This window comes from Saimiri boliviensis, chromosome 9 (genome assembly GCF_048565385.1).
Source record: "Saimiri boliviensis isolate mSaiBol1 chromosome 9, mSaiBol1.pri, whole genome shotgun sequence".
In the NCBI taxonomy this organism is placed as follows: domain Eukaryota; kingdom Metazoa; phylum Chordata; class Mammalia; order Primates; family Cebidae; genus Saimiri; species Saimiri boliviensis.
The window spans coordinates 19,741,841-19,769,744 of record NC_133457.1 but is presented as its reverse complement, the minus strand read 5'-3'; the positions used below and the strand labels follow the sequence as shown (position 1 = coordinate 19,769,744).

Below are 27,904 nucleotides of genomic sequence, written 5' to 3'. Positions count from 1 at the left end.
GCAACTTTCCGAGATACCTGACTTATATCTTCATTTGCAAAGCTAAAAGTCTTATCATTACCAGGTTGTAGGTCCTCCAAACATCCAGGGGGTTCTTTTGGCAAGTTACTGAAGTCAGTCTATAAAAAAGGAACTTTTATCGTTTGAACATGGGTCTAATTCTGATGTGGGCTATTTCCCTGACACAAATGAAAATGTTAAAATTTGAAAAAGAATTCTTTGTCCTTCTAAAATTTGTAAAGTTTTGCTCTTTTCACTTAAGTTTCTGATTAATCTTGTGTGTGTGTGTGTGTGTGTGTGTGTGTGTGTGTGTGTGTGTGTATGTGTATGTGGTGTAAGGGTAGGGATCTGGTTTCATTTTTTTTCACGTTATAGAAAATAGAATGCCACTTTTTTTTTGTTTGTTTGTTTTTGTTTTTTTTGTTTTTTTTTTTTTTTTTGAGACAGTTTTGCTCTTGTTACCCAGGCTAGAGTGCAATGGTGCGATCTTGGCTCACCGCAACCTCCGCCTCCTGGGTTCAGGCAATTCTCCTACCTCAGCCTCCTGAGTAGCTGGGATTACAGGCACGTGCCACCACGCCCAGCTGATTTTTTTGTATTTTTAGTAGAGACAGGGTTTCACCATGTTGACCAGGATGGTTTCGATCTCTTGACCTCGTGATCCACCCGCCTCGGCCTCCCAAAGTGCTGGGATTACAGGCTTGAGCCACCGCGCTCGGCCAGAATGCCACTTTTTTTCATGTTCATTTATTGAATAGCTCCTTGTTTTCCCACTGATTTTCTAGACTACTTTGTCATATGTCAATGTTTTATAAATGCTAGTGTCTGTTTCTGGAGTCTCTATTACAGGGATTAATATTATATTACATCAATGTCTCCCATAGCCAGTACCTTTCTTAATTATTGAAGTTTCATAATTAGTGCTGGTGCCTTGATAGGGGATGTCCTTCCCTTCCACTTTACCCATTTTCAGGAGTCATTTGGCTCTTGGCCCTTTACCCTTTTTATACATTTTTTAATTAGCTTATCAAATTATCTTAAAAACTTGGAAGGATTTTGGTTGGAATAGGGCACATTTAGCAGAATTGGCATCTGATATGGGTTGGCTGTGTCCCACCCAAATCTCAACGTGAATTGTATCACCCAGAATCCCCACATGTTGTGTGGTAGGGACCCAGGGAGAGGTAACTGAATCATGGGGGCTGGTCTTTCCCCTACTATTCTCATGATAGTTAATAAGTCTCATGAGATCTGATAGGTTTATCAGGGGTTTCTGCTTTTGCTTCTTCCTCATTTTCTCTTGCTGCCACCATGTAAGAATTGCCTTTCGCCTCCTGCCATGATTCTGAGACCTCCTCAGCCATGTGGAACTGTAAGTCCAATTAAACCTCTTTTTCTTCCCAGTCTCAGATATGTCTTTATCAGCAGCATGAAAATGGACTAATACAGCATCTTTAAGGTACTAAGTCAGGCTCAGTGCAGGGGCTCATGCCTGTAATCCCTGCACTTCAGGAGGCTGAGGTGGGTGGATCACCTGAGGTTAGGAGTTCAAGACCAGCCTGGACAAAATGGTGAAACCCCATACATACTAAAAATACAAAAATTATCCGGGCATGCTGGCACATGCCTGTAATCCCATCTCGGGAGGCTGAGGCACAAGAATCACTTGAACTTGGCAAGCAGAGGTTGCAGTGAGCCAAGAAGAGCAAGTCACATCTTACGTGGATGGCAGCAGGCAAAGAAAAGAGAGCTTGTTCAGGGAAATTCCAGTATTTAAAACCATCAGATCTCATGAGACTCATTTACTATCATGAGAACAGCACAGGAAAGATCTGCCCCATATTCAATCACTTCCCACCAGGTTCCTCCCACAACATGTGGGAATTGTGGCAGTTACAGTTCAAGATGAGATTTAGGTGGTGACACAGCTGAACCATATCAGGGCATAAGCAAGATGAATTTTTTTTCTTGCAAATCAATGTGGATGGTTTGCTGCTGTGGGCTTCATCTTCAACATTGTCTTGTTCCTTCTTAAAATGAGTTAGCCATTTGTAAACTGCTGGTTTCTTTGGGGCACTGTCCCCATGAACTTTTCATAAAGCATCAATTTCACTATTCTTTCACCCAAAGCTTTACTATAAATCTGATGTTTGACTTGCTTCAATTTTAGCAGAATTCATGTTGCTTTCAAGGGTGCTCTTTTCAAACTGACTTCTTATCCTTCTTAGTGCCTCAAACTAGATCTTGTTTAGACATGTTTTACCAAGTTAGTATGAGTTTATTTTGGTATAAAATAAATATGCAGTCCATGCACACTTTTTTCATAATATACATTTTTCCATAAACTTTTTGAAGAACTTTTGTATTTCTATCAATTGAAGAAACAAGCCTTTGGGCCTATCAGAATGTGATGTATTAGGCAAAGTACTCACTAAGAATAGTTTTCAAATGTTCATTGAGTTGCTAAAAAATAAATTTAACCAAACTCCACCAGTTCTACATGGCATCTAGTATTTCTATATTCATTAGTGGAACAGTTATTTTTATACTTGAAAGCATCTGTCATTTCATTGCAGATATCTGACTCAAGTCTTAAATTTCTGATCTTTTAAATTGTGTAAATGTCATCCTTATTGGTCAGACAGACAGATGTGGAATCTTGACACATAGCTTCTTATTCTATTATCCTGTCTGGAGATTTTAATGTATACAGCTGTCTGTGTATCAGCTTCTTGGGACAGGCTTTTAACTATTTTAAAAAGAATTCTGTCTTGCAGATGAAATAATAAGGCAAGAATCTTGGCAGAGGATTGATAAGAGTTAAAAAAAACAAAAACAAAAACAAAAAAAACCAATGAGATTTTCTCCTGGTAAATCCAGTTTCATGCTGTAACAGGAAGCAGTCTTCATTGCTCCTTTAATAGTGTAGAGCTGGCTTTCCTTCCTTTTTGTACCATGGCACATGTCTAGAAGGAGATGCTTTCTTAATGATATTAAAACCTCCACTTAGCTCATGCAGTTCACTGGCAGCCTTAAATGCATTTTAGCTCTGCAGCACTTATTTATATTTGTCAGAATCTGGTAACTAACCGAAAGGCAAGTTTAAAACTTGATGTGTTAGAATAGACTGCTTTTCTTAGTTTTTCCACAGTGAATTACCCAGTAAGGAGGAGCTTAATATTTTAAGTATTAAAGTTAATATTTTAAAATAAAGCATCTATCACTCTATATGTTAAAGTGAGGCTGGCCCAGTAGTGGCTGGGTAGCTGTCACTGCAAGGGTCATTACAGAAGACGCTGTCCTATCTCTATGGGTCTTCCCTGGGATGCACCATCTTATTTTCCTTGTACCTATTTCATTGTTCCACACATTGGTTGTATGGTATAGAACAGAATGTTTGTATACATTTTTATGATAAACCCAAAACTATCTAATATTATTAGATAGCTCATATTATTCCTTGATGAAAATATTCATTATTTATAGTATTAAATATTCATTATTTATAGAGTACGGTGGTCCTATCAGATGAGTAAAAAGACCTCCAAAGCCAAATAAAGGCAGCATCAGAAAAGAAATTACAGGCTTATTTTGTTTATGAATTTAGGCATAAAAGTCCTAATTAAATATTAACTTACCAGATAGGATATGATATTTAAAATAAAATAGTACATCATGAGCAAGTTAAGTTTATCTCACAAATACAAGTGTAGATTCATTGTGTTTTCATTTTTATGACTAAGTATTAATATCCATGACTGGGTAAACTAGTCTATAATGATTGTATTTCCTTTCTCCCATAAATTTTCATGTTACCTTTCATTAACAATTGCTTTATTAATTTGGTTAGATTTGGAGCTACAGCCGACTCTTTCATACTTTGTGCAAAATATTTCTCAATACAGTTTTCCACATGGTCAAGCTGATAAGAAACTCAGTTCCTTTTTGTTTTCTTGGCAACATGCCTTCTGGAGCCCTCTATCGTACTGCTGCAGCCTCTGCTGGTCACTTTCTGTGCCTGCTGCATAGCTGTCCTCCTGACATTTCCCTTCCCATCATCTGGAAAATTCTCCTCCTCCCTTTAATAAATCAGATACCATGGCTTCCACTTTGTGGCTTTATTCTCTCATTTTGGTGGAACACATTTTCCAGCAGCTTGTGAGAAACTGTGTTTGAGAGACAGCAAAGTCAAAATGGCATTACCTCCTCACTCTTGGTTGGTAGTTTGCCCATCATCTTTTTGCCTAGAATTTTGAAGGCATGTTTCACGGTGTTTTTGTTCCCCATGTTGCTGTTGAGAATCCCTAAGCAATCTTTTTTCTTGATCCTTCGTGTGTGTATTCAATTAAATCTCTGAAATGTATTAAGATGCTTTTCTTTCTCTTTTCAGTTGTGAAATTTCATGATAATGTTTCTTTGCATCAGTCTCTATTCATTGTATTGGGTACTGAGTGGGCACTTTCAATCTGGAGACTTGTGTTCTTCACAACAATCTTGGAAATAGCTGGAATAGTTTTATTCTTCCCATTTTATAAATGAAAAACTGAGAAGTAGAAGGTCTGAGCAAGTCAGCCAAGTTTATATATCTAATACTAGGACCCTCGTCTTCTGATTGCAGACCTCATATTTTTTCAGGACACATTAAATATTCAGGAGCAGGGTTAACAAAACCACTTACTGTCTTATTATTAATACTTCCTTTTGTGCAGAAAGTAAGAGACTTGAGGGTATTTGTTTATCCCCAGCTGTCTGATAATTTTAGATTAGCCTGACACAGGTGGCTTTGCTCACTGCATTCAATCAGCATGCCAGTAAACCCTCATAGTGTGTTGCTGCTAAGTAATGTCAGTCTCCACATCTTCTCTGCATGTCACTGCGGATCTGCTGCAGCAGACTGAGGAACTTATAGAAATGAATTCCCTTGAGAGCCAGTCAACATCCCCTCAGAATATGGAGCTAAATTTTGTCACAACTCCAAATATCTTTCAGAGAAGACAACTCACAGAAGGAAGTGCACATGAGTCACAAACCCACAGCCCCAGAATACTAAGCAGCTCTGTTTTCACCTGACAGCTGGGGTGAGCAGAAGCGGTTTCTGTTCGTGCTCTCTCTCTCTCTTTTTTCTTAACTAAAAATGACTTAAGGAAAAAAGAAGAAAAAAGCACCCTTTTGGAACTTGAAGTTCACAGATTTGTTGTGAGATGGTACAATAGTCCCACAAACATCTGACCCACCTCGTTTATCCTCTTATCTTACTAATACGGATTGAATCTCTTCTGCCTTCACTGTTGAGTAAAGGCGTCATGAAAGAAAAAAAAAAAAAAAAAAAAACGAGGAGAAAAAAATAGAGGAAGTAGTTAAATTGCATAGCATATAAGCATATCCTTCTTCAGAATCCTCCCTTCAAACCAGGACTTTATGGAATAAGGTTTGGAATTGTTGATTTCCAAAGAAAGTAGGAAAAAAAAAAAGCCAGATGTCTACAATTGTTTTTCTGGAGTACAGTTTTCTTTAAAGCCAGCTCTTCACCTATTTTCTGCAGCCTTGGCAATTGTAACTTCTCAGTACGTTCTAGTAAAGGTAATTTTTTTCCTGATATGAAACCCAGTTGGAAAACATAATTTGTTAACCATGGTTCTGTTCCTGATAGATACATATCAGAATAATCCACAGTTGGAATTTCGTGAGCCTCTGTTAATGCTGAAAACTTTTCAACAGGCCTGGAGGACTCGCTGAACCTGAGGCAACATGCAGACAACTAAGAGTGGTGAACTCTGTAATGTGCCTTTGCTGTATTACTTAAGATCATCCAGTTCTGCTCAATAAATTAAGTGAAACAAAAAAAAAAAAGGATAAAGGAAACTGGGTGGAGATACAAGTAGCTTGTGAGACATAGGCAGAATTTACATGAGCATGGTAAAACTAAGTGGATTAGTAACCTCTGAGTCATAGTAGCCATCAACAAAGTAGAGAATGTGCATGCTGAACACAGATAGGAGGGAGGAATGGAAAGAGGTGATATTCACAACACATCCATATGCATATGACACCAAACATTTGAAATATACTAAATATGAATACATAAAATATAAGAACTTAAATGAAGTCTTCAATCATCTACCCATTGGTGACCCCTATTCTAGCCACAGAAATCTTCTGTACAAGGAATGCAAATAGTCCTTAGCTGTGCATCAGGTCAAATGATGAGCTATACGTCATGGCCAAGTGGGCTTGTCCCTGGGTCGTTCCAAGTGTACTACTGAACTTGGCATCTTTTCCCTGCTGAGCCCCTTGCTGAAACCTCAGATCTGACTTACATAATCACACCATAGGAAAGGTCAGTGTTGTAGACAGACAGAACAGATCACATGAGCACTGTGTGTCTCAGGATTTGAGTAGCTAGGTTCTTTCTCCTGCTTGAATTCTATTGTAATTGTTTTAACTGTTCCTATCTCTTTCCCTCTTTCTTCTCATAATGTGTTTTAATTGATTTGATAAACCATGTGACTCATGCATCTTAATTTGTTGTGTTAGCCTTTCTTCTTTGAGACCTCTAGGACAACCTGGTAGTAGACTTGGAGACTACAGTTGCATGAAGGTAATTTCCTGCATAAAAAATTTACAGTAGTACTATGCAAACCATTAACAATAACAAAAATGGTAGGTCTAAATTTCGAGTAGTTACTAGGCAACATCCTAAGCATTTTGTATATATTATTTCAAACAATCCTTGCAATAACCCTATAGAGCAAATATTATTACCTGCATTCTACAGATAAGAAAACCTAGGACAAGAGAAGTTCAACTTGCCTAAGATCAATTAGCTAGTAACAGAAAGAGGATTTCAATTAAGGTCTGACTCTTAAAGCCACACCTTTCTATTTTGGAGGCAGCCAAACTACTTCCAAGCTCCCTTCCTACTGCCCACCATTTCCTCCTGTTAGACCTTCTTTGGTCATCCTACCTAAAATCTACCCTCCATAACTTCCTAGCCCCCTCCCAGGATTAATTTGTTTTTCCATTCTATTATCACCATCTAATGTAACTTTCTTACTAACTTATTGTCTGTCTTCCGAATAAGAATGTGATTTTTATAAGGGTAGGATTTTTGTTTAATTATTAACTTCTGCTTCTCCAAGTACCCAGAACAGTGCTTGAATGGTAAGTATTAAGTGAATATCAACTGAGTGAATGCGTTAATCCTATTGTTGAGTTTTTTTTTTTTTTTTCCTAGAGCCATCTTTGAAAATAAAGTCATAGGCACAAGATTACCTTTCAGGATGAATAGATTAACCCTGGAAATTTTTGTTATTAAATCATCTTAAGGAACATAAAGAGTTTCAGAGCAAAATTTTAGGGAAAAAAATGGGCTATAAGAAAATTACAGGCCGGGCACGATAGCTCAAGCCTGCAATCCCAGCACTTTGGGAGGCCGAGGTGGGTGGATCACGAGGTCAAGAGATCGAGACCATCCTGGTCAATGAGGTGAAACCCCATCTCTACTAAAAATACAAAAAATTAGCTGGGCATGGTGGTGCGTGCCTGTAATCCCAGCTACTCAGGAGGCTGAGGCAGGAGAATTGCCTGAACCCAGGAGGCGGAGGTTGCGGTGAGCCGAGATGGCGCCATTGCACTCCAGCCTGGGTAACAAGAGCGAAACTCCGTCTCAAAAAAAAAAAAAAGAAAAAGAAAAAGAAAGAAAATTACACTGCCAGCTCCATGGCTTGAATTTTTTTGAATTTTTTTTTTTTTTTTTTTTTTTTTTGAGACGGAGTTTCGCTCTTGTTACCCAGGCTGGAGTGCAATGGCGCGATCTCGGCTCACCGCAACCTCCGCCTCCCGGGTTCAGCCGCAGCCTCCTGAATAGCTGGGATTACAGGCACGTGCCACCATGCCCAGCTAATTTTTTGTATTTTTAGTAGAGACGAGGTTTCACCAGGTTGACCAGGATGCTCATGCCTGTAATCCCAGCACTTTGGGAGGCCAAGGTGGGTGGATCACGAGGTCATGGCTGAATCTTACATGACTTCACCACAGATCCTGTTCAGCCCTGAAGTTTGGCTACCTCCATTAGTTTTCATCATATTATAATTTCAGGGCCTTGGACTTCTCCCATGGTTACCTCAGAAGAGATCCAGAGAAAGGGGAGTTTTATATATACATGCCTTATCTAGGGCATTCTAGAAATGGGGCTTACATTTGCCCCAGCTGTGAGTGAGGTGCTGAAACCACACTGTTAACTCATTCAAATGGTTCTTTATGTGTTTTCTCTGTTTTCAGGTAAGGACAGTGAGCCTCTGTGAGGATAGTAGCTTGCCCCAAGTGTACAGTCTGATAGGTAGCAAAGCCAGAATTGAAATTGTGTCTGTCTAATCCCCAGTCCACTCCATAGAAATACTGTTCTCATGAGGAAGCCCACCGTGAACAGAAACATGAGATTATTTCTAAACAGATGAACTGGAGATGGAAAGAACTGAAGTGAACCCAACTGTCCCCCATTATTATTTCTTAGGATGGATGAAATAAATTTGTCTTTTTATGACACAATTTTTATTGGTCTGTAAAGGATAAAACATCAGCTAAAAAGGCCTAAAGTATCAGGAAAATTTTTGGTGAATTTACAGTTAAAACGGAAACAAAACTACTTTTTAAAATTGAAACTTTTTTTTTTTTTTTTTGCCACGAGCTTGGCTAGGCTTGGCTCATTTTCTTGGATATGAAAATAATTTTTTCCAAATTAATTTCTTGAAAACTCAGCTGTCCCAGCCTTTAAAGCCAGGTGGTTAAATTGATCTGATGTACGCCAGAGGCCCTTGGGAATGTCCTGGCTAGGGTAATCAGTGAAATGCATTAAATAATCTTAATTGATATAGTAATACTCAGGGGCAAAGAATTGTCCCTTTATTCATTTCTGCTCATTTAGATATCAATCAGATTTCTAAAGAGAGATAACAGCATCTGGATGCTACTGTGATTGCAGATGAGAAATAGCATGTAAGTATCCTGGGGCTGTTTGGCAACAACCTGTCAACATTGCCTTGAAATATGTTGAACCAGGTACCAGAATGTTTATAGATGTTAGAAAACCAAGATAGATTTTCAAGTAGAAGAAAATGAAGTTGGAGCTATTTAACTTTAGAGCCCTATTCATTCAATAACTCAAATGCTTGTTCAGTCATCCATCCATCCGTCCATCTAATATTATAATATCATATGATCTCTTCTCATAGTTATCTCTGAGAAGAGATCCAGAAAAGGGGGAGTTTTATATGTACATACCTTATCTAGGACATTCTAGAAATGGGGCTTACGTTTGAAATATTACTGAGCGTCTACTGTGTGCCTGCAGCTCTGTTAGACTGGTAATATACTTTAAAGCCCGTGTGATCAAATACAGTAGCTACTAGCCACATGTGGCTATTGAGCACTTGAAATGTGGCTGATCCTAATTAAAATTGTCTATTGAGCAATTGCAATGTGTTGCTCCAAATTAGGGTACACATAACTGATTTCAAAGAGTTAGTAGGGAAAAAAATAATGTAATATATACCATTCATAACTTTTGGATGCTAATGGATTGTGTTGAAGTGACAATTTTTTGATATATCACATTAAATAAAATATAATAAATAACCTCACCTGTTTCTTTTTACTGTTTTTTTTTTTTCTAAGTTCTGGGATACATGTGCAGGACATACAGGTTTGTTATTAGGTATACATGTGCCATGGTGGTTTGCTGCACTTATCATCCTCATCTAGGTTTTATGCCCCACATGCAATGCATGAGGTATTTATCCTAATGCTGTCTCTCCCCTTGTCCCCCACCCCTGACAGGCCCCGTGTGTGTTGTTCCCCTCCCTTTTTACTTTTTAAATGTAGCTAATAGAAAATTTAAATTACATATACATGGCTTGCATTATATTTCTATTGGAAAGCTCTGTTATAATACTTGCAGAATATTTCTTTCTATAGCACGTTTTCTCAGATAGGTTGATGGTAATTTTCAGGGAAGATAATAAAAGATAGAGGTGGAAGGGCTGATCTATTGTGGTTAAATGATGTTTCCAGGTTTTAGGTGGTTAATTTTTGTTCTGAAAGCTTTTTACTTTGGAAGTTAAATATCTAGGTCCAGTATTATGGAACTGTCAAAATGTAGAAAATTTGTGATATTGCTATGTTTTCTACTTTCTGGCATTTTCTGAGTTTTCATTGGCTGTCTTGAATCTCTGAATATCCATAGATGCCTGCTTTCACATGACAATGCTAAAAAAGATGGCTTAGAAAGAAGTAAATACTTATGGTATGGGTTATTTGACAAAATGATATTATGGGAATAAGTGAAGCTAACTTTGGTCTTGCTTCTCTTATTTGAAATTAAGACATCTGGGCTGCTTTATGTCTGTACTGATCTGCTAGTGGAAAAAATATCTGGAACTGTAATCAGTATGGAAATAATATTTAATGACTCAGGAATTCTGTAAGAATATCAGTTTTGGCAACAAGCTCTATATGCAAAGTAAGGGCTCAATTTCAAGTGTTTTTTAAATTAAAAATTAATTAAAATTTAATTTAAAAATCATATTGTCAGATTGACAAGTTAGTGTGCCCCCTCTTTTTGCTGTTGTCCACAAGTGGCACAGGCTTATAGCCCTCCTTTCTTGACCACAATTAGGCTCAATCTCTCCTTCCCAGAGCAGTGAGAAGACTATAGGTAGAGATACTAGCCTGGTATTTGGGAATGACAGAAAATCAAATGAGAAAAACTCCTCATACAGGTCCTTGAACACACAAATGCTCTGTTGTCTATCCATGTCCAGACTGACTCTATTGCCTGTATTTTTTCTTGACTAATGAGCTCAAGAGAAGATTTTGAAATATACCTTAGGGATTTGTGGAAGTAAGAGAATTAAGGATATGAGCTTCATAGAGCATGAAGAACTGTCAGTGACTCTACTGGGAGGAACACAGACCCATAAGAAGGAAGAAATGGATGTGGGGCTGATTTTTTTTCTAGGACTGGAAAACATGCCATTGTTGCCAGATATTGTAGCAGAGACAGATGGCATGGCAGATGCTGTGAAAGAAAAATGACTTACTACTAGGTGAACCAGAAAAAAAAAATAAATAAGAGGGACAGAGGGAAAAGTACACAAGCTCCCCTCTGTTGTCAGGAACATCTTCCCAAAGGCAGAAAATGTTTAACTGTATTCCACGGAGTTGCAGATTGCGAATGAAGTGTCTTACCCCTTTCTCCACTGATTACGCCTTTGGAATTTACAGCCATTCTTTTGAGAGGACTCACTTTTTATCTATTAATTTTCAAAGAAATAAGGGAAGGAAACAACTAATTGGATATATGATGCCAATATATTACAAAGATGCTGCAGTTAATCTTTTTCTGGCTCAAATGGTTGCTATACGATATGTAGAAACTGGATGAAATTCATCTTAGTTTATTTTTAAAACGTTCCCAATTAACATCATTTCATGGTAGAAATCACATGAATACAGTTGGCATTTTAATAATATTTAATGGAATTTGTTTAAATGTATCTTAGAGATGCTCATTGTGGGCACACACATGACCCTTGACATTTGCATAGTTTATGACTGAGTCCCCAAGTTCTTGAAGTCCACTCTACCTCATAATCAGTGACAAATAACAGCTAGCACTGAGTTGGGCTGAACTCATTTGGAAAGTGCTATGTCTCCTGTATTTAAAAGAGGTGCCTCAGCAAAATTATGTCAGCGTGTGTTGTGACTACATGGAGTTGACATAATTTTATTGATTTCAACAAGGGATAGTTGAAATCAATAAAAATGATTTACAAATACTAAGGGTCTATAGTATTAATAAATGTAGATTTAATATATAAATATTCAACAATATATACTTGGCAACCACTGTTGTGTCACTTAAACAGGAGGCAAGTGAGCCTAAAATAGCCAATGTGAGTTGCTGAAACAAGAAAAGAATGTAGTATCATTTGATATTAAGGATTTTTCTGCCACTACCAAAAAAAGGGGGGTTGGACAACTAGCTGGTGATAATTTTTTCACCACATTTGAAAAATAAATTGAAGAATTAAAGCCTATAGATGATCATTGACTAACAGGGTTACTGCAGTGTTTTCCAGAGTAATTTGATTATACATAACATTTGCCTTTTGTAATGTTTTCAGAAACACTAATAGTCTTCCTAAGGTATACCTCATTGTACATGTACTACTTTATTCCCATACACACACAGTATGATTTACAAAACAACATGGAATCCAGAACTAACACAGGTACTTTTTTCCCATTTTTAGGGTACCAAATGTACCCAAGTCCACCTGACAGTCCTGTCTCTTTATTTCCTATTTCTTCTCTATTTCCCAGATCAGTACTTTCCCCCGATACAGTAAAGTAGAAAAGACTGTACGAATAGATGTATTTCAGAGACTTATATCAAACTCTGGCTTTCTAATTGGCCCACCTTGGAACAAATAAATGTACTAAGTTTGAGAATAAATATTTTCTGAAAGCCAGGAAAAACTCACATAGAAGCTATTTCAATCTGGAACAAGTCCATGAGGAGTTGCTGTGGAATGTCCCTGCTAAGTCCTCCCAAAAGAATAAGTCTCAGAGATTGATGGGCCTGCTGGGGTGAGTCTACTCTTGCTGGTGAGGGGGAGCAGGTTACATTCCACGATGGGGTGGTGGATTGCTGCTGTGCTACTCAATGCCATATGCTACGACCTTATCAACAAGTGGCGAATCGCCATTGTTTGACACCCTTCATTATGCTTCTGAACTTGGGAAATTACTCATGATAAAATAGCTTCTCATTTTGCTATGTGGAATTGTATTATAAGAAACTACTTGGGAAAAATGTAAATTTTCTCTGATTTCCACAAAAGCTAAACAATGCTGCAGTTATGAACTCCACTGAGCAGCAGCAATTATTTTTTCAAACACTTTAAAGATTTATTTTAATAAATTTCAACATATGATAAGTATTGATACAAGAGACATCATTATCTTGTTAGTATCACATAGTTTGGCTCTTAATTGAGGATTTCCTCCTTTTTCTATAAATATAATCCTAATTATGTTTTCTGTTTGATAAACTCCTGTAATATATTCCTAAAATTAAAGGTAGGGTAAGATGGGGAAAAGTCCTTAAAAATCTCAGATATTCTGCTATCCTGTACATAATTGCAGAGAACACTGTCTCAAAGAGGAAAATAGTCACTAGGCACTTAAAATGTGAAGCAATTTCAGTCTTTCATAGACCCCACTAAATGGCATTTTACTTGACACTTTTGCAGACTAAGTGACTTTAGTGCTCTGTTTTAATGTGTCATTAAGAATTGTATGACTGGAACACTTCTGCACTGCTGGTGGGAAGGTAAACTAGTACAGCCACTATGGAAAACAGTGTAGAGATTCCTTAAAGAACTAAAAGTAGAACTACCATGTGATCCCACAATCCCACTACTGGGTATCTACCCAGAGGAAAAAAAGTTATTATTCGAAAAAGATACTTGCCCATGCATGTTTATAGCAGCACAATTCACAACCACAAAATCATGGAACCAACCTAAATGCGCATTAATCAATGAGTGGATTAAAAAAAGTGGTGTATATATATAATGGACTACTACTCAGCCATAAAAAGGAAATAATTAATAACATTTGAAGTGACCTGGATGAGACTGGAGACTTTATTCTGAGTGAGGTAACCCAGTAATGGTAAACCAAATATCATATGTACTCACTGATATGTGGGAGCTAAGCTATGAGGACACAAAGGCATAAGAATGATACAAGAAACTTTGGAGACGTGGGGAGAAGAGTGGGAGAAGGGTGAGGGATAAAAGACTACAAATATGGTGCAGTGTATTCTGCTCAGATAATAGGTGCATCAACATCGCACAAATCACCGCTAAAGAACTTACTCATGTAACCAACTACCACCTGTACACCAATAACTTATGGAAAAATAAAAATATATAATATAATATAAAAAGGAGTTGTATGACATCATATTGTTACAATGAATACTTTTTATACTAATAAAATGCTTATTTGCTTTATCAAACACCTAATCTTTGCTTTGACAAAAAAATGCAATTTTATGTCATTTCCATGGAAAATTTCCAACAGTGATACTGTTTTATAACAAACTCCTAATTTACCCAGATTCAAGAAAGCAGAAAACTGTAGGAGAAGATTAGATATAGGAATATATATATATATATATATATATATATATATATATTCCTTTCTCTGTAGTTGAGAGTGAGATAAATTGCAAGGAAAATAACTTCCACAACATTTTTTTATGGTCAGAAATACAACCTAGAAAAATTTATGTCAGTCATGTATACTTTTCCATTACTATTATAACCCTTTTACAACCCTATAACAAGATTCAATCTTCACAGAACCTGATTTATTACAAGAGCCTGCCTTTTGGATCAACACGGACAAAGTTACCTTCAGTGTAATCTCATATGAATCAAACTATTCTAATTATTTAAAAAGTGGTACTCTATATCATATTGCTCAAATAACCAGAATATTCATTTTTGCTCTTTTCCTCAAATATCTTCATTTGAGTCATTCTCAGTCACCTCAGGTAAGTGATAATGAATATGATTTTAAACTTCAGTTAACAGGAACATTCTTTTAAATTCATCCTCATCCTTTCAAATTATCTTCTTTCTCAAACATCCTAGCAAGTTTTGTAAATAAATGTAAATTGAGGAAAATCTGGTTTCAGAAACATTCTGAAAGTTTCCACAGGGAGAAGCTTAAATTGTGGTCTTCAAACAGGTATAACAGAAAGGTGACAAAATGTTGCAGCTCCTTGAGAATCAACAATCAAACTGCAATGAAATCTTATTTTGAAGCAGTCGCTCCTGTGGAATCCCTGCTGGTGGCACCACTGAGCACTTGTTACCACACACTGGAAGCTAATCAGACTTACAGGCATTATTAAATAGGAAGGCCCTCAAATGTGAAATGTTGATGGCTGAGTTATAAAGCCCCATTCCAATTAACTTTATTGTTTTAGTTGATGAAATCACAAAAGTGAAATGAACCTGGAAAAGGTGAGTACTGTAACTAGCAGAAGCCACAAACCCAATGCTTTCAACTACTTAAAAAAAAAAGAAGATGCAACACACACAGCATTGATTTTGGGGGTAAACACTGAGGCCAAAGACAATGGTCAGAAATGTTTTCATTTTTCATATTCAGTCTGATCAATCTGAATACAATTCTTTTCCTACTGTGAGCAGAGTAAGTCCTCAAACTGAATCAAGAGTTCTAGCGTATTTTATTAAATTTCTTAACTTACCTTCCATGGGAGTATTGCTGTCTGGTCGATTTGCAAAGACCACATCTACATACTCGAGCTGCAGCCTCTGGAGGGAGCCCTTCAATCCTGGGAACAGAAGCAGGAAAAAAACCCAAAATCCAAATATGAGCACTGTTCAAATGGTTGAAGTTTGGTTTCCTTCAATAATTTACTTGAAAAAAAAAATAGAATTGGAATAGTTTCAAAAATGTGTTGAATACAATGAGTGTTAATTGACCCTAGAACGTTTTAAAAATATATCAAAGGCTGACTTCCCCCAACAAGAAAAGTCTTAAAACTTTTTCAAGAATATTTTCACTCTCACAGGAAAATATATACTTAGAAACGACCTTCACAGTGACTTGTATGTGGCAATATCCAGAAGCAAAATTTAGAATAAAAAGCAGCTTCTTTTCAACAGTTAGTATTTTTCCTGCAAATTAATGTTTATATTTTGGAATAATAGGCTTATAGTGAGCTAGAGACATATTTATTACACATCAACTCCTTAAAATGGTTTAAATCAGAAATAAATGACTTCCCCAACCCCTCTTAATGTAAATGCTGGTTTTAGTAGTAATATAAAGGGGTTAGCAGATGAAGCCTTTGCTCAACATTTTACTGATTGGAACAAAGTTTCAGGAACCTAAAATATAGCTAATCTCCACCACTTTTATTATTCCTATTTAGGGGGAAGAAACAAAAACACTAGAAACTATAAAGATTTAAGATGCAATATAAAGGAGAGAATAAAAACTTAAAAAGGAAGTCAGGAACCAACAGCCTATGTTTCGACCCTAACCCATTTGTCACATTTCTATGAATACTCAAAAAAATAATTAATTTTAGTAAAATTAATACTTCCCTGAAATAGGATGTATTGTATGTATATAATATGATAAAACCAAAAGGATGACAGTGTTCGAGAGTCATGTTATCCCATTTCTATGAGGCACAGCATTTTCTTATCAGCCTCTTTAATTCCTCAGGAAGACCAGAGGCTTTACTCTCTTCATTATAGGCATAAAATTAATTGCATGTTAAATAAGGCTCTTATAAATTTAAATTTGGTTCATTTAAATTTGATTTTTCATACTGGTTTATCAGCCATCCACACTTACTATTCTGACAGGCAAATGGAGTGCTTGAATATTGTTCTGGAAATATTTTCCATCCATTGAGAAAGGATTGTCTGTAATGGTAGCTTGTTAAAATCTTTGATGAAGAGATTAGGGCAGACAGATGTTATGAGGTTTAATACCTGCTCTTAAAAACCTTCTGTGATGCTCAGGCATAGGGTATCACCAGCTGTCTCAAGAAACCCTATGAAATTCAATTAACCTGCAAAAGTATCATGATATGAGCCATGTATGGGGACAGTTGTATGCAGGGAGGAGATAAGGAAAGGGACAGGAATACTAAGTGAACAAATAACAGGGTATCACAAGGTTTGAAAGGTTAGAAATCTGCACCCTAGCATGCTTGGGACTCCACTTGGGTTCTTTGACCTTTCTTTGAGACTCAATTCTCTAGTCTGTGGTGGGCCTAACAATACTGACACCTTCAGAATTGCTGCTCCTGGGAGAGCTATGTAACAGCTCTTTTTTTTAAAAAAATGCATATTTCATTTTTTATTACCAATCAAAAATAAATTCCATATATCATTTAGCAAATGTTATCATTGTTTTGTGACAAAAGACACAAGGGTAATAACAAAACTCTCTGAGAGTCAAACTCATAACGCCAAAATAAATCACAAAAATATACAAATTAAAATCTTATACAAAATAAACACGGTGGCTGTGACCTGCCACCCATTTGGATGCCATTTGCAAAGGTCTCCCTTACACAGAAGACACATCAGGTGGGCCAGTTCCAGGGTATGGCTCATCCCAGGAACCAGAGGTTGAAACAGGAAGTGAAAAATTGCACTGGGAAGAGGAAGTCATCAGACCAACAATATTTGGAAATAATGATGACCCTCTGTGAGAAGGGATTATCAGTGGGCCAGGGAAGAGGAGGAGTGCCAGCCAGTTGGTGGTAACCATGTGCACAGAGGTCAGGTGGAGGTGTGTGTGCACCTGCCCCTTTTGCTTCACATACCCCCACCAATGTCTTTTGCTCCACCTGGCAGTCAGGACTGTCAGGAATACAGCTCTGCTGGCTTCCGAAAGGATATGGGAGCAAGCTGCTCCTGTAGAAGACTAAGGGCTTTCCCCCAGTAGGGAACAAAGGTCTGGTGTCTTTTTTCCTTACACTTGAGAACCCATGGGTGTCACCACCTTCTCTCCCAGCTTCCAGGAGTCAGTTCTATGGCTAGGAGACCTCAGACTGGCCAGGGGTAGGCATACTTGGTGCAAGACGATCACTGGTCCTCTCTAGGCACCTGGAGAGCAGGGCACTTGGGGTGAGGAAAGGAGTGAATAAATAATAGGTGGAAGGCCTGCAGTGTCTTACCCGCCTGGCTCTCGGGTCCCAGCTCCTGCTGCACCCAGTGGAAGGGCCGCCATGGACCTTAGTGACACGGCCTCCCTGACTCTGGGAAGTCTGGAGCTCTGCAGCAGGACCTGATTCAGCCCCAGGGAAGAGGTGCCAGGGCAGGAATTCACATGGGGGCAGAACCCTTGGTACAGTACTACTAACTTCAGCAAAGGCAGGATGATCTCTTATGCTAGGATCACACATGAGAAAGCGGGGCTACCAGGTGCATGATTTCAGGAGGAGCCCTCCTCTCCTGAGGTTCCATAAGTGGGTGGGCAAGGCCAGATGAGCCTGGCCAGCCGCAGAGGAAAGGGCATAAAGAACCTGCTTCGGTGGCTTCCAACATGACCTCTTGTCCCCAACCCCAAGAGGGACTGGGGCTTGGGGATTCAAAAGGGGGAGTCTGGGAAAAAGGCATCAGTCAACAAGTGAGCCTTGACTCTCATTATGGGGCAGGGTAGTACTGACTGCTAACAATGCAGATGCTGATGACAGTTCCTCCCAGAACCAAAAGGAAGAACTGAGACAAGTCACCTCCAACATAGATGCCCTCCCACCAAGGGGGAACCTTTGGTAAAAGTGAGGTCAGGGCCTGTGGAGCAGGGGTGAACAATCAAAGGCCTGAGACCCTGCCTAACACTTGAGCCAGCCCCATCACAAAGGGGCAGTTGTCCAAAGGGCCAGATGGGAGGCAGGGTGGGGGTGTGTCCTCAGCCGAGTCCTGACTCACCAGGAGAGGCTGTCGGCAGAGTTCTAGGAGCTTTCTGAGTACAGTGGTTGAAAGCAGATGTGCTCCTCTCCATAGCTTGGATTGTGTCCCTCATCACAGCTACCCAGGAGCTCTTGGCCTCAGAATCATCAGATAAACTACAGCATAGATGCCCAGGCAGCTGATCTCCCTGCCATTTGGTTCTTTGCTTCCTGTGAAGAGCTGTCTTCCTCCCAAGAGACAAGCCTCCTCTGGCAGGCTGTGGGATACCACCTCTGGAGGAGAAGGAGGCAGCAGCAGAAAGGAGAGCTCCCTGAATTAGGGACATAAACTGGAAGATTATGGCTGGGAGCAGATTATGTCCATTGCTTCCTGGGGCAAGAAACCCTTCCTCTTATAGTTTTTTGGAAAAAAATTTTCTACAGAAACAGAATGTGAAATTACACCATGGTGTTCACATCTGGAAAGTTTCAGGAGGAAGACGGCAAAAGATCAAATGCCCAAAATTTTCACTAGACCCCCTGTTTCGGAGGGAGGCATTTAATGACAGTTCTGGCTCATGCCTGGCACAAGAAGTATCATGTTTTCTGACAATGGCCCTCTCCCCACACCCTGCCCCATTCTCTTCTAAGCAGCTCAGTGTGGGCTGAAAGTAGCTAGTAGAAGAGGCTACAAAAATAACTTGGCACTGTTGCAACACTATGTGATCAGGCATGTCACAGACAGGTGTGACTTTTGATATTTATTATTCCATTCCATGAGCATGTATTGAATCTCAATTTCATCCTGAGGTTGTGCCAGGCTCTTGGGGTTTAAAGATGCAGAGACACAGTCTTCATCCCAAGGAGTTCTAACAGTGCATATTGAGAGCACCTACTGGCACAGCTTCCTTGTTCAAGGTCGTAATGTCTACCTGTAACTATTGATATGGACTTGACACTAAGGTCAGCCTCATGGTATTTGGTTATTCCCACCTCTTTCATTCTTTCTCTAAAAAATATTTGGCAAGAAATTCAAGTGGATATTGGGAAGAAATTCAAGTATCTGAGGCCAGTGATCCCTCCTCTGACTTTGAAGTGGAGTGAAAGGAAATTCTCTCTCTAAAGGTCACTATCCACTCACTTTGAAAATCTCTATCACATAAAGTCTTGTAATCCATAGTATGAACTTTGTATTCTGTGTGAGATTTAAAGAAACTGGTGAGGAAGGGGTGAGTGAGGAGGAGATTAAGCAGGGGAAATAATATGAGCAGATTTCCACTTGAATTGATGGCTCCACCTGCTGAGAGGGACCTGAAGGGGCAAGAGTGAAAGCAGGCACAGCCACTGCCCCCCATCCAGTGCAGACAAAGTTGGTGAGAAGTGTTCAAATTTGAGACAAGTCATGTAAGTAGAAATACACAGACTTGCTGGTGTGTGGGATACAGGGTGTGGAGGTTAGGATAAATGGGAATGACTCCTAGATTTTTGGACTGAGAAGTGAAGTGACTGTTACTAAATGGGGCAGTCAGGGGGAAAGCCAACCAGAGGTGGTGGGGGAGCTAAGTTTAGTCTGAGCAGTACATCAGTCACTACATGGACTTCTTGGCAGCTGGATGGACCAGACTGGCATTCAGAGGAGGTAAGGCACAGGGTTTGGGATTCAGGTTACTGATTTGGGCTGTCCTGAATGAGCTTATGATGTCCCTTAGTCTCTCTGAGCCTCAGTTTCCTCATCTGTCCAAGGACAAAGTGGTGCTAGGTGATTTTCCTGCTTTGGTCTTCCATGTGACTGCAAACCAAAACAGATATTTTTGCTTTTTCCTATCTGGATGTTTTAATTTTGTAAAAATACATAAAGCAACATCAAGACATGTTTCATGAGTATCTCCTTAAAAGCCATTTACATTTAGTTTCAGAAAAAAAGTTATCATGTTCTATCTCCATTTAGCAAATGTTTGTTGAGCACTGGCTTAAGGCCAGGTATTGTTTTAAGTTTAAGTAGACATGCAAAAATGCATTAACCTTGGCTCCAGTAGGGCAGCTGGGCAGCCACTCGTAACCTAAGGAGGTAAGTGCTGCGGTGCAGTAAATGCACTTGATGAAGGCAAGTTGACCTTAGCCTGTCCCTCTGCACTAACCCAGCATCTGTGGGAGAGGAAAACAGGAGAAGCAAGAGAAATGCTCCCTGCCCTTGAGGAGATAATTAGAAGCAAACTGGCAATTTCTCAAAGTCCACAGGAAAATAAATTACTTAAAGAAAATTGTTTTCAAATGACTACAGTAAAAAATATCTAAGTCCATTTTTCTTTTAGGTTCCAAAGTTTAATAAGAACCATATTGCTTAGAAGGTGAAACTTAATTCAATTTAAGCGTATTTCACAGGTTTCTAAAGAAATATGTTTATTCCAGACAGTAAGCAGATTGGCACAGTTAGAGGTGGATGGGGTGTTCAGTGTCGCAGGTTTAACTGTGTGGAAGCAAGGAAATCAGTAGTTTGAAGATTCTGCAAGGGTTTTATTTAAGCATGGTGTGTCGTCACCTTTTACACGTACCACGCACTCACTTTTCTATATAGCTTGCAAAAAAATGTTGCCTTGAATAATATAGATTGTTTATATAATTTCTAGTTTTTTTTTCTCAGCAGACCTCTCAGTCATAATTTGAGACATCTGCTTCTTTTTAAAGGCTGGGTTGTATTGGATTATATTCAGCATGTGTCTGTGCCTCCCGTTATGAAACGTGGTTATCCTCAGTGGGTGATGTAAGTTTACATGAACGTAGTACATTGAAAAGAAATCCTGTGGCAAATCCATTTGTTCAGAAATGTATTCTTTAACTGAAAAATCATAGATTGTCTTTTTCTTTTAAAGCTCATAGAGTTTAACATCTGTTATTAATTAAAAAGTTTCAAGCAGAGCTTTCTCAGATTATTTTCTTCCCCTACTCCAAAAACAATGACAGTGGGTTTGTGTTTTGAATTGCATAACAAAACTATTTACCTGAAAGGCCAATGTAGAGCTGGACATAGCTTTTGACTGTTTGAATAAACAAGTGACTTACTTATTCTTCCTTGGTGATCTACCAAACTATTTTTTTCCTTTACATTAAGCACTAAATAAATTTATTTTACTTAATTTTAATTTATTTATTTATTATTTTTTCGTTAGAGACAAGGGTCTTACTACAATGATCAGGCTGGTCTCAAGCTTCTGGCCTCAAGCAATACTCCCATCTCAGCCTCCTAAACTGTTGCGATTACAGGCATAAACCAGCATGCTCCGCCAGCACCAAAGGAATCTGTTCTGCTAAATTCTAACATTGGCTTAATTGGGGTTTAACAAATGTTTGTGGAATGGCTGAAGTAAATTGGATTTTAGAACCTCAGGGTACTTTGGGATTCTAAATGAGTCTAATCAACCTACTAGTGAAATTTCTTCCTCCTTGTGAATCTAAGCAGAGCATTATACCTAAACAGATATAAGTCAAAGACTTTGGGCTCATTAAAAAGGTCTTTCAATATGAATTCTTTCAAACCTACATTATGCACAAATCATGCTCATTTTATACTCTGTAAACTAATTCAGGTGGCTAAGGTCACCCAGCACAGAAGTGGCCTCAACTCTGTATCACCTTGAACTTCTGTCTTTTCCTCTAATAGTAATTCTCAAATTTAATTTGTAAACAAATCTCCAATGTTGAATGAGGTCACCTTCATCACAGAACCAAGTACCAATGAAACCCAAAAATAATGACTTGTAAACTTCTTTAAACTTTATTTTGGGTCTCATCTCATATCCTTGCTTTTCTGCAAAATCAACTCAATTTGCTAATTTCAGCCTGCCTAGAAAGTGCTTTGAGCTAATTCTCTTGCAATCACAAGGCTTTATCTTTGGCAGAAATGATGGACTGTAAAATACCACCACCACCACCACCAACATAATAACAAATGATCTCAATTCTTCTTCCATTTCAAGTTTGAAATTTTGTGTTAAAGTTTGAATCTGGGTCAGCTTGAATTTCAGCTGAACTGGTTTATCCATTTGCAGAGATTAGTTTCCAAGAGAATTCCTGACTTATTAAAAGGTGGAGGGAATATAAGGTATTTGTATTATGTCATATGAGGCTTGAAAAAATGCTTATTTGCAGGCAGATCACCTGAAGTCAGGAATTTGAGACCAGTCTGGCCAACATGGTGAAACCCTATCTCTACTAAACATGCCAAAAAATTAGATGGACGTGGTGGCAGATGCCTGTAGTCCCAGCTACTTGGGAGGCTGAGGCAGGAGAATCACTTGAAAATTGGAGGCGGAGGTTGCAGTGAGCCGAGAGTGTGACACTGCACTCTAGCTTGGTAGGCAGAGTAAGACTCCGTCTCAAAAAAAAAGAAAAGAAAAAAAAGAGAGAACTCTGAAATTATGTACACACTCAGATAAATAACAAAGCAATGGAGATTCAGTGAGAAGCATAGTAGCAGGCCTTCTCTATTCTTTTTCTCTTCAATTTTATATTTCTTTGTTGATTGCCAGTGTGAACCATTTTCCGAATCTCTCTTTTCTAATTAATTAGATTAAAAAGAAAGAAAGAACAAAATAACAAGAACTTTTCAGGCACTATACTGCTGCCCTGTTCACTCAGCATGGTTCTGTAAGCTGACTCGAGTTATTTGTCACTGACAAACTCCATGGTAGAAAACACAAGTTATGAGGGCAAACGTTGGAGCAGGAATACTACGGCAGTAACAGCTTTGAGAGGCAGGTTAGCTTCAGTTTTACAATGTCAAATGGGACAATAAGGCCTGAAAGGGATGCTGTTTGGGTGAGGAATTTGGAAGCTTTTCTTAGGGCTAGAAGGTTATCATTTATTGTGGCTGTTTCAAAACATCACTACTTAGCAAAGGATATTCTTATCCACAAATGAAGACTAGCAGTTGGACTTATAAGGACAAGGATGATGACAAAAATAACGTGTATTAAGTGCTTATTATGTGACAGACAGTGTGCTCAATGTTAATTGTATAATTTATATCCCCATATAGTAGCTCTTATATTTATAGTCTATAGTTAAGGAGACAGAGACAAGGTAGGTTAAGTAACTTGTATAAAGCCACCAGCTCATAAATGACAGAGGTGGAACTTGAACAAAAGTCTGTCTGATTTCAAAGCCCATATGCTTAAAAATATATTAAGAAACAGTTAGTGAGATATAACAAACCCATACAAAGACTTTGGAAACAATGGGGTGATATAATTATTATGGTATATACCTATGTGCACACACACACACACACACGGTTTACACTGGCAATCAACAAAGAATACGTACATATATATACACACATTCTGAGATCTGGCTTCAAAAATCTCGATTTTAAATTCAGTGATTGAATACTGAAACTATTTTTTTTCTATTGCAAGTCAAAGATAGTTCAATATAGTACTGTTTATAGATCAATAAAGATCTCCAGCTTCAAAGCTGGAATAAAAATACTCAAATGAAACCTTATCTCTTAGGTTCATGGAGAGAAAGAAGTTCATAATGAAATAACAGCCTGGGAAAAAATATTTGTGGTATATATAACCAAACAAAAAGTGAACATCACTAATATACAAAGAGCTCCTGCAAATAATTATGATCAAGACAAACACATCCGAAGAAAAATAGCCTGAAAACATGAACAGTTAATTTCCAGAAAAAGAAGCACAAAGTTATTGAAAGAAGCTCAAACTCACTAATAAATAAATAAATATACAAATAAGGAAATAAATAAGACCAGCTAATCTAACAGGATGGCATATTCCTTTTAGAAAGTAATTTTGTGTTAAAATTTGTGTAATTCTTTGACTTAGCAATGCCATTCTGGAATCTACCCCATTTACCTAAGGATGGTCACTTATATAATTCTATGCAATGTTAAAAACTAAAAACAATCTATAAGCTGTGTGTTTTAATTGAGAAAAAGGCAAGATTTAGGTTAATATTTGTAACCTGATTCTATTTTGTGTGTGTGTGTGTGTGTGTGTGTGTGTGTGTGTGTGTGTGTGTAGAGAGAGAGAGAGAGAGAGAGAGAGAGAGAGAGAGAGAATATAAGCAAGTGTTTGGATGGATAGTTAGATAGATAAGTCAGTACAACCATAGAGAAAAGTTGAAGAAGATATGTACCAGATTGCCAAACTGTGGGATGGGATGAGATTAGATGAACAAATGGAGAACCTGGCTTCCTTATCTATTTTTATTTTTAAAGTGGTGACTGAGATTAGAGCACATTTTGCATTTTTGTTGATGTTAATATTTCATAAATAAAATTATTTTTAAAAAGGAGAAAATAACTTGTTTCAATGATCAATCATAAATCTAAAGTTACAAAATTATTGGATTTAAAAAAAATACAGATAGTTCACAACTTACAATGGTTTGACTTACGATTTTTCAACTCTATGATGGTGTGAAAGTGATATGCATTCAGTAGAAACTACATAGAGCTTCCATACAACATTCTGTTTTTCACATTCTGAACAGTATTCAATAAATTATTAATACATGTGACATTTAATTTATTAAAAAATAGGCTTTATTACAAAATAGACTTTACGTTAGATGGTTTTACCCAACTGTAGGGCAATGTAAGTGTTTTAAACATATTTAAGGAAGGGTAGGCTAAGCTATGATGTTTAGTAGGTTAGGTGCATTAAACGCATTTTCAGCTTAAGATATTCTCAATTTAAGATGGGTTTATTGAGATGTAATCCCATCATAAATTGGGGAACATCTGTACTTCACAAACGAGTATAAACTCTTTCAGCATTTTTCTTTACTGCAAAAAGTATAAGTGTAAAATTTTATAATATATAAACAAGAAATAAACAAGAATTACTCACAATTCTTACAATCTTCACGATTGTGAGAAGATGAAGTAGAGTAGCAATACTTTATTACATAATGGTTCTTGTTGACTGTTTTATTTCCTGTTTATTTCTAAATTATACAAAATTTTGAGTGCCTTGCAAAAGTAATGTACCGGGAATCAATTACCTAGTGCTGATTTTCTACAATTTTTTTCTCTGTATATGTATATACCCTTCTAAAAAGTATAGTGTACTACTCAGTGATGAGTGCACTAAAGGCTCAGAGTTCACTGCTATACAATTCATCATATAACCAAAAACCACTTGTACCCCAAAAGCTATTGAAATAAAAAATAGATATATTTTTTTAAAAATCAAAAAAATAATGAAATAAAAACCAAAAAGCATAATAGTCTTAACACATGTCTACACAAAAATTTGCACACAAATGTTCATAGCAGCATTATTCATAGTAGCTAACATGAAAACAAGCCAAATGTACTTTAACTGATAAATGAATAAACAAAATGTGGCTATCCACATAGTGGAATATTACTTGGCAAAGAAAGGAATAAAATAGCTGACATGTGCTCCAACATGAATGAACATTATGCTAAGTGAAAGAAATCAGTTACAAAATATCATATATCATGAGATCTCATTTACATGAAATGTCCAGAAATGTCAAATCTATAGAGTTAAAAAGAAGATTTATGGTTGCTTGGGGCTGTGGGAGGGGGTGAGGAGGTGATGGACTCCTCACTCTATTTTGGAAATGATTCTAAGTATGAGATTGGCATTTAAAAAATCTACATTAATCACTTAGTAACAAGTACCTTCTAGTGGGTATGAAGTTTATTTTAGGGGTGATAAAAATGTTTTCACGTTAGATTATGGTGTTTGGTGTACAACTCCATAATTATACTCAGAACCAATGAAAAGTACACTTTAAAATGGTAAACTTTTATGATACGTACATTGTATCTCAATAAAGCTCTTTTAAAAAGTCTTATGGGAATATTTTATTAGTAATCGCTGAAAATGAGAAGAGCTCTATACAATTTTGCCTTTTCCTTTTGAGTTCCCATTCTCCCCTCTACATCTCTGCATTTCTCATATTTAACCCCAAGAAGAAACTTGGTTGATTGTGGTACTTTTCATATAGAACTTTTTCCTCTTCCAATATATTCTAAACTTGTTTGGTTGATATTTTTCTTGAATGAGGGGCCCACAACCAAAAATAAAACTGAAGCAGAAGTACCCACCTTCAATAATATGCTTTCTTGACAGCCCTCTTTCTGTTTCAGCTCTGCCAAGAAAAAGAAGCAAATAACTTTGAGTGAGAGTGTGCTTTCTTTTTTTTCTCTAAATGTTTTAAAGGTGCAGAAGAATAATCGTTCTTAGTCTGAATTGCTAATTTTATGCCCTGTTCTTATCAAATTCTGCACCACTGGAGGCTGAGGAGAGAAGTCTGGTGGGCAACACACTGAACCTCTTTTCTTTGGAGACCTCAGAAGATTAATTATCCACGACTGTCACCGTGCCACTAACATGCTCTGTACCAGGCTCCAGTTAACAGCAACTCAGCCACACACACTCTGTCCGTATTTAACTCGAGACACTGTACAACCTTTTCACCTTGTTCTTAAACAAGCTAAAGAAAATAAAAAGGCCTGACATAGGTTTGTGGGTTTACTGTAAGATTGCCAGGCTGCTGAAATTTTTTATTAGCTTTTCTGAGAAACGAAGCAAATTTGAAGTGCCTTTTGACTTCCAAAATAAAATTTAAAACTATTTTTGTTTAAAATGTGATGAACCAAATATATGTTGGTTAAATTAGAATCCCCAGAAGACAGACCATTAATCAAAGGCACTTTTGCCTTCCCAATTCTCAAGCTCTGGCTAATTAGAAAGAAATATGGTACTTGAGTTTTAAAGTATCAATAACATGTTTCTTCAACATCAATACCTCTGCAGCTTCTTTTTAAATATATTTTCCATTCATGTTTGTGACTGTATTCTTATTCAGTATTTTTAATAAGTATATTAGATAATACTGTATTCTACTACATATTCTACTAGATAATGGTTCTTGCAGACTGTATATCATTTCCTTCAAGGTTCTGTAGCATTGCAAAAGCACCAAGCAATGGCACTGTGAATCAAAACATGGACAATGGAAATCCACATTTCTCATAGCATGATGTTGCTTTATTTTTACACAGATTACTACAGGAATAAAAATCTAAATTACATCTTTCTGTCTTCATATCATTATAAATAGGTTCAAAACCAACAACAAAATAGAGTATTTTGCAACAACAAATTGTTTGCAAGCGTGTGTATACACATATACATTTTGATTAGGAGGTTCCTAAAGAAGACTTGGCCTCAACCTCCAATTAAAAAAAAATTCCCTATCAATTATAGGAAGGTAAATAAGGTTTTGTTTGTTTTTGCTTTTTATTAAAACTCCAGCATTTTTCTTTTTTGAGATTTCTGTCTCAAAGATGGAAAAGCACAGTACAATGACTGCTCTGGT

The 27,904-nt window shown here is 37.5% G+C and overlaps 1 protein-coding gene across 5 annotated transcripts in view; it reads right to left on the bottom strand.

Annotated features, from left to right (window-relative positions):
- KCNAB1 (potassium voltage-gated channel subfamily A regulatory beta subunit 1) overlaps positions 1–27,904 on the bottom strand; it is a 352,698-nt gene that overhangs the window by 31,130 nt on the left and 293,664 nt on the right. For all 5 annotated transcript variants that reach the window (XM_074405544.1, XM_074405546.1, XM_003925001.4 and 2 more), the window contains 2 exons: positions 26,628–26,671; positions 15,350–15,436 (listed from right to left, as the gene is read on the bottom strand). In XM_074405544.1, coding sequence (XP_074261645.1) covers positions 15,350–15,436; positions 26,628–26,671 — 131 coding nt within the window. The remainder of the gene's footprint in view (positions 1–15,349; positions 15,437–26,627; positions 26,672–27,904) is intronic.